This window comes from Mobula birostris, chromosome 6, assembly GCF_030028105.1.
Source record: "Mobula birostris isolate sMobBir1 chromosome 6, sMobBir1.hap1, whole genome shotgun sequence".
NCBI classification, from domain to species: Eukaryota; Metazoa; Chordata; class Chondrichthyes; order Myliobatiformes; family Myliobatidae; genus Mobula; species Mobula birostris.
This window is the reverse complement of record NC_092375.1, coordinates 157188990-157197264: the sequence shown is the minus strand read 5'-3', so window position 1 is coordinate 157197264 and position 8275 is coordinate 157188990. Positions and strand designations below refer to the sequence as shown.

The following is an 8275-nucleotide window of genomic DNA, read 5'->3' as shown; positions in this document are numbered from 1 at the left end:
TATCCATCATTGTGGGTGGATTGGCCCATGCTGGTCACACTGCTTTGTGGTAAAGTGGGAGCAGTAATTGACAAAATCTGTCTGGGCTGTACAGACTGGCTCCCAGAAGCAATGCGTTGCTAGGTAGGCCATCTTTGTGGAGGAAACAATCTTTCCTGCCAAACATGATCTTGCTCTCAGAGTTTAAACAGAAAGCACATTTGTGCTCCGGACATGTGACTCAATTCAGAGTGAACTTTTCTTGACACATTGGCTTACTGGAGGACAAGGAATTTTACAAGAATCTCTAGAGAGTGACTGAAAAGTTACCATGAGAGAAAACACCTTATGAAGGAAAAATTGGCAATTAATATCAATATGGACAGCAATGGCTTCTACATTTATATAAAAGGAAGGTGGTATCCAAAGCAAGTGTGGGACCTCTAGCAAGTGAGACTGGAGACTGGAGACTGGAGAAGTAAGGAAATGGCAGGGAAGTTAACTCAATACTTTGTTATCAGTCTCAATAGAGAACCCTGCAAATATCTCAAAACATTCTCATGGGCTCATTGTAAACAGTATGGAAATCTTTTAACAATCACTAACATCAGCATTAATGCTCTGTTAAAATAATGAGACTGAGGCAGATAAGTCTCCAGGACCCAAATTACGCCCTAAAGGATTTTAAAGGAAGTGGATGCAGAGTCAGATTTTTTCAAAATTCACTAAGTTTCAGCAAGGTATCAGAAGATTGGAAAACCATAAACCTAAGTCCATTGCTCAAGAAGTAGGGGACTCCAGACCTGTTGGCATCTGTTGTTTGTAAGATGCTGGAGTCTTTCATCAAGGAAGGAAATGTTATTAACTCAGAGAAGCTTAATATAATCAAACCAAGAAAGATAAGTAATTTTTGACAAACTTTATAGAGTTCTTCAAAGTTGTTACTAGAAAATTCTGTAGGCATATTGTATTTAGTTTTCCAAAAGGCATTTGACAAGCTCCCACAAACAAGGCTCTTCTTTTCTAATAGGAAGGATATAACTAGTAAGGCCCAAGGATCAGTTCTCTGCTCTAAATTATTTATGATTTCTGACAATGACTTGGAGGATCAGAGTGTTAATTTGCCAATGTCATTAAAAATAGGTAGGACGGCATATTGTGATGACGATAATTGGACTTAGCAACAGAATTATAGATGGATTGGGTGAGTGGGTGAAAACTTGCCAAATGAAATTTAGTGTGGGGAAGTATGGGTCATGCACTGTACTTTAAAGGCAAACCATGATCTAAGTGGAGGACGACTGCAGGTGAGAGAAGTGCAGTTACACATTGCAGCCTTCTACACTCAAGACTGAATTCTCAGACTTTAGGTAACATACTCTTTCTTTCTGACTATACAAGAACAGTTTCCACCTGCAATCCTTTTCAGCCTTCTTCCCGATGTATCATCTGGTTGCCAGAACCACACAAGCCACGAATTACAAACCACTGTATTCCATCCTATCTACCATTTGTCTTCACTCCATCAGAGAGCTTAACACACACAAAGTGTGAGAAAAACTCAGCGGGTCAGGCAGCATTTATGGAGATAAATAAAGAGCTGATGTATCAGGCAGAGACCCTTCAGTGTGTCCCAAAATTTCAGCGTGTTATCCCTCTCCATAGATGCTGCTGGCCAGCTGAGTTTCTCCAGCATTTTGGGCATGCTACTCTGGATTTCCAGCATCTGTGGAGTTTCATGTGTTTATTAGAGAGTTTAGCCCACTTCTGGTGCTATCCACACAAACTTGTTTTTCTCTCTATCTGGTCTGATTAAGTGTCTTAGGAGGACAGGGGCGCCTAACGGTGACTCCTCTGCTTGCATCTTCAGAAACAGCTCTATTTCTATCTTTAATATCTCTGTTTTTTCCCTTTCAGGGTACTTTTGAAGACCCTGACCTGGAGTTACAAGCTAAGTTTCGTTCTTTGCAGGAATGGGACCTGCTCTCAGGGTCTCACGACCAGCCGCTATTCGAGATACCAAAAACGCGACCGAGTAGACTAGCACACCTTCAGGGTTCAAGGATTTTGTGTCTCTTGCGGCAGGCAGACTTGAGGACGGTGCCTCCACAGGAAACTAGTGTGTCTTGGGAGTACAAGGAAAATCAAAAGCAGGGAGCTGGCTGCTGGCTGTGTGCCAAGAGACCCACGTTCTTTGGGCACAGAGGTCTTAAAAAGCAACGCAATAGACTTTTAACATTGTGAAGCAGAGAGCTGTTTGTTATGTCTCCCCTCTCGCTGTGAAACGGAGACGTATCTTTCTCCCTTATTAGGGACAGAGAGCCTGTGGTATGTTGAATTACTGGGTGAACGAGTAGTCTTTGGGGTACTGCAAGTCTGTGTCTTTACTGATGCTTTGCTGCATGCTTGAGTGCTTGGTGGGGGGGGCAATGCTTTTTTTGCTGGTGGGGCAGGGGTATCGTTGCTTTGCTGCTGCTGTGTGGGTGGGGATAACTAGGAGGGACTTTGGGGTTCTAACATTTAACTGTCATTCATTCTTTGGGACACTCCTCTGTTTTTGTGGTTGGCTGCGAAGAAAAAGAATTTCAGGATGTATATTGTATACATTTCTCTGACATTAAATGTACCTTTGAAACCTTTGAGTCTCACTTCTGAAACATGAATGATTTCTCTTTCTACAGTACAGTTTTGACCTGCTTAGTTTTGCCTGAATTTTCCAATTTTTTTTTCTTTTCTTACATGCACATTCAGTCTGCTGGAGAAACCTCCCATCTTGTCATTATTAACATCTTATTCCACAAACCAAGATGCTTTATGTTCTGGTAACTATTTCAACTTGCCCTATCACAGACATTCCTACCCACCAAAAACTAACTTGCATCTCCCTCCTTCAAAATTCTGACCATGGGTCACAGACGCATCGCCTCAACTGCTCTCTTTCTGCAGATGCTGCTCACTTGCTGAGTTTTTTTTCCAGCTTTTTTTTTTTGCTTTTATAGTTAGTAAGAGATGGATTCTCATGCACAATTTGCAAGGAGTTAGCAGGTAGGACACTACGTGGTTGGGAGGGCAGATGGCACATTCATCTTCAATGTAAAAGACTGGAGTTCAGAAATAGGGAAGTTTAGCTATAACTGTGCAGGGTATGAGTCCAAATTTGAAATAATATACGTAGTTTTGATTCCCTTATTTAAGAAAGGATATACAGTGCTGCTAGTAGAGACAGTCTAAAGAATATTCACTTGACTAATTCCTGGATGAGAGAGTGTTCCAATCAACATCAGTTAAAGAAATTAGAGCTACATTCCTTGTAGTTTAGAAGAACAGGGAATGATCCTCTGGAAACCTAAGCGCTTGAGGGCACATGACTGGAAAGACGTCAATCTTTTTCCCAGGGCTGAAATGGCTAGCACGAGAGGGCATGGTTTTAAGGTGCTTGGAGGTAGGTTCAGAGGAGATATCAGGGGTAAGTTTTTTTATGCAGAGTGGTGAGGGTGTGCAATGGGCTGCCAGTGACGATAATGGACGCAGATACGAAAGGGTCTTTTAAGAGACTCCTGGGACAGGTATATGGAGCTCAGAAGAATAGAAGGCTATGGGTAACTCTAGGTAATTTCTCAGGTGAGGGCATGTTCAGCACACTATTGTGCTGTCAGTTTTCTATATTTCTATATTTTCCACATGGGAGATTCTTGAATGAGGGGACATAGTACCTGGAAATATTTCTCTGCCACAGGAAACAGTTGAGGCCAGTTCATTGGCTATATTTAAGAGGGAGTTAGATATGGTCCTTGTGGCTAAAGGGATCAGGGGGTATGGAGGGAAGGCTGGTACAGGGTTCTGAGTTGGATGATCAGCCATGATCATACTGAATGGCGGTGCAGGCTCGAAGGGCTGAATGGCCTACTCCTGCACCTATTTTCTATGAAATAGATCTACTATTGTCATGCATATGGAGGCAGAGTTGAGACCATATCACAAATTTGGGAGCAATCATTTGAAACTGAGATGTGTAGGAACTTCTCACAGAGGACGGTAATTTTCTGCATTTTTGGTATTATGTAGACTTGGTCAAGTGAAGTTCTTAGAGAGCAAGTAAATAAAGTTTTGAAAGATCAGGGAGTTGCAGGCTATGGGGGACTGTCCTAGGTACTGCAGATCAGCCATGACATACTGTATTGTTAGGTAAGAGGCCATGAGGGACTGAGTGGCCTAGTCATCCTATTTTTGTTGACACAGTCCAAGAACGCATTTGAGATTATAAAGACCCTAAACTACTTTGTATGGTATCTTAATCCAAATTTTCAGTAGTATCAGTAGTCAATTAGCATCCATTTTATTACCTTCCAATTTTCTGCCAATGGAAGTCTGCATCTTGACTTTAACAAAGGATTATTATGATAGGTAACTGATTCATCTTCTCACACTATCTGTGCAGTGTATACCACATAAAGCAGAACAGAAATTGTAGTCACCAGTAAAGTACAGTGTATGTGAAGGTATTACAGAGTTGAGATTACTGAATTTTCATCTATCCTAAGCCTCTGTGGGGTGTTTCAAGGGTAGAAATACCTACCAGTTAAACATGCTAGACAAATAACCCATGTTAATCAGATTTCTTCAATTAAACCAAATTACAGTTTGATTTTTGTTCTGTTGAGTGTTTACTAATATCTACATTAGTAAACACAAGAAAAGCTTAAACAGTATAAAATTGCTTCAACATTTAATTTTCCTATTCATTTTTACTGTTACATAAGATAAGGTTCAGAAAAGCTCAGATAATTAAATAGGTCTTACAGCAAGTTAAAAACAGAGGGTCCCTTCCATAAGCATGATAGGCAGAGTGCTGTGTACACTTCTCCAACTGGAGTGATTCTTTGCACCAAAAGGAAACAAATATAATAAATGAGCCACTTGGAAATTTAAATTCCCTTCTAATCTCATTAATTTGGCACAAAAACCTTTTCAAATAACATGTTGCAAAAGCACTTGCATTACATTCTATTTAGCCTTAAACGAGGTACTTAAAAGTATACCCAAAGGAAAGCAAAATTATTATGACGCAAATAGTATTGCAAATAAAGTGTAGAGAAATGAAAACAACAATGAAGAAATGCAGCCCTGCAAAATATCTGATTAGAAGAATGGACAACTATGGGTTTTGTAACCTGAAATAGCCAATTGATCATTCAACTGAACAAAGATGACTTTTCTGGTAGCATTAATAATCATGCATATATAATTTTGGTTCATTACACGAAACCAGTAGCATGTAAATAATTTTCTGGATGTATATAATTTTCTGGAAAAATCTAAATCTTGATGTAAGTACATACTCTATAATTTATTTCAATTTCTTATCACTGAAAGTTTCCCTGCATTTGAAACCTGCATCTCTTTGAACAAGGTTTATTGTCATAGGACAGGTACTCCTGCTCAAAGTGAAACATTTGGGCGTGTTAAACATTTTGTTATTGCCACGATCAGTTAGTTACAAATTTACAGTCATTAGCTGGGGGTGGGAGGGGGGTGGAATTCAATTAATTCAACCATAGGTGTTCTTGGTTTCCTTGTAAAATGGTCCTTTTTATTGGAGAATGAAAGAACATTTTAAAGAGATAAAGAAACATTGCAAAATGGATTTTCCTACATGTTTTAACTTTCAAGACATGCAGACCATTCTATTACTAATTAAACTGAAATTATTACTGAAAGATAAGGGACACCATTCATACTCAAGAAATGTTGACACAACAGTAATAATGTGGCATTAATGTGATGGGGCCTACAGCTACTTCATCAAAAGCTTAAAGGAAATAGGATCTTAATAACTAGCACCATCATTTCTTTACTCTGTCTCCTGGTTCCATAAACACAGTTGGAAGCCCTGGAAATTTTAGCACCTTGGAGAAAAATGAATCAGACAAGCATCAACACATCCTAGCTTCTGACAGAGATGAGGTAGCTTAAACTTGGGTTTTGTTTAACTATATGTTGTAATTGTGATAGGAAAGCTTGATATTAAAGTAAACTATAAATGAATAGATAGGAAGACTGGTTTTGCTCTCTCTGCAGAGAGCAGTGTTGACAGGAAGCATGGTTCGGGGAAACCTGGGATATGAAGATGTGGGTTCTCTAAACCAGGCTTAATGTCTCATCCCCAGCAAGTATTGTGTGGAACATTTCCCAATGTGAACATCTCAGTCTATATGTTTAATACTTTTAAATTTTAAGAGTGAAAATCTTAACTGTTCCCATTCCTGTTGCAAAAGAGCCAATAATTATTACTGTACTTAAAAACTGTCCCGTAATTTCTACAGTTTTTAAATCACATTTTACTTTTATCAACGGGTTCAAATGAACAATAAATAATTGTTGTGAAGGGTTGGAAAATCCTAATTATTTATATATACAGTGCTGATTTGATCAGCCATTAGTTCAAGAGTCCAGGAATGTCTTCAAGATCTCCATGTCCTTTTTATCTTTTACAAGAAACAAACGGGGCCAATTTCAAAGCCAAATTCCTGATCAGAACCTCCAATATCCAAGGGTGCAATATCCACAATGGGAAGTCGTGCTGTGTTCTGTGTTCGATATTCAAAGACTGTCTTGCCCCAACTACCAGTGTGTTTCTGCAAAAAAAAAGACACATGAAGATTGCACATGAACCATTGCCACATAACTCTGCATTAATGTTCACCTGAGTAACAGACTGTATTTACACATGTTCACCCTCAAGTTACAGATGATCAATTTTTTTGTAGTATTTGGACCCAACACTATTTAGTTATGATTTCTCTGGCAACCAGTGTTATTTATTATTATTATGAGCCTATACTTTACATAGTCATATTCATTTAATATTTTGACAATAGAGTGGAGGTTGCACTTTGCCTCTTGATTAAGATTTGGGATTTCTACAGTTGTGTGGGTGATTGTGAGCCCAGACCTTCCTGAAGCTACTTGCTAGCCATTTTCCCCACTATGAATCTGGGAGAGTGCACCAGCAGGGTGAAAAGTTGTGACTATACCCCCCCCCCACCCCCCACAAGCACATGGTATGTATGCCTTCAAATGTTGGGGCATTGATTATAAAAGGTGGTACGTCATGTTGCAACTTCACAAACCAGTGGTTGATCCACAACTAGTGTTTTGAGTGTAGTTCTGGCCTGCACACTGTATGACGGATATGGTTGCACAAGACAGACTTCAGAGGAGATTCACCAGGTGCCTGGATTGGAACTTGCCAATTACAAGGAGAGTTTGGATAGGTTTCATCTGTTTTCCCTGGAGCAATGGAGGATGACTGGTGACCAGATAGAGGCATACAACATTATGAGAGATAGAGACAGAGTAGATAGCCAGAGTTGTTTTTTGACCAATGGTAATCAAAGACAAGAAGTCTATGCTTTAAAATGAGAGGTAATAGCTTTGAAAGGAATCGGAGGAGAAAGTTTCTGTTTTCTCTGTAGAATGGTTGATATCTAGCACATGGTGCCAGAGGAAGTGGTGGAATAAGATTCTGGCGATATTGAGACAGACTCTTAAATAAGCAGCACATAGCAGATCCTATCAGGATGAATGTCACGGACAAAAAGGTTGGCTTTGACCTGGTGGGCTGAGGTGCCGTTGTACAACTCTAACTCCATAACTTGGAATGGAGAAGCACACTTGATGAGTCAAGATACAAGAAAGGCATTGCCACAACTTGAATGTAAAGCTTTAGATTGTTTAATCTGTTGTGGATTTTTACTTGAATTTAAAATGCTCATGAAGGAGGAGAAGAGTATTTACACTTCCCATACCATCTTTCTCATTCACTTCACTCCACCATCCCACCTTTCTCTTGGTCTCCTATCTCTCCATTCCTTTTGTTTATCTTTTCTTATCTTTTGTCTCCACTCCTTTCCATCTCCCTTCCAACTTCTCATGCTTCATGCCTCCTTCCTGCCCTTCTTCCCTTCTAATGCTTCTCCCTATTTTGACTCTCTTTCCCTCCCCACCACTGGCTGCCATCCATTCCTTTTGTTGCCTCTCTCCGTCTCTGTTTTCTGATTTGACAGGAGCCTGTTCTCTTTATTATCTACACATGTTGAAACAGGCTAGTGATTATATGACTGAAAAAGAGCCTCATCATGCTGGCATCATAGCTCCCCTCATGTCCTCTCACATCATTCCTCCACTAAATCTAGCACTGCCATCCTTCAATCCCACTCTCTCTATGGCAATCAGGTCCACCTTCTCACAACTCTTTCGTAAGGAAGTTTCTTCTGAGTTCTCTGCTGATTTCCTG

The 8275-nt window shown here is 39.8% G+C and overlaps 1 protein-coding gene across 1 annotated transcript in view; it reads right to left on the bottom strand.

Moving 5' to 3' along the window:
* Nucleotides 1–4692: 4692 nt before the first annotated feature.
* LOC140199504 (uncharacterized) overlaps nucleotides 4693–8275 on the bottom strand; it is a 288437-nt gene continuing 284854 nt past the window's right edge. Inside the window, exon 54 of the mRNA XM_072261701.1 lies at nucleotides 4693–6614. Within this exon, the coding sequence (XP_072117802.1) occupies nucleotides 6468–6614 (147 nt within the window). The 3' untranslated portion in view covers nucleotides 4693–6467. The remainder of the gene's footprint in view (nucleotides 6615–8275) is intronic.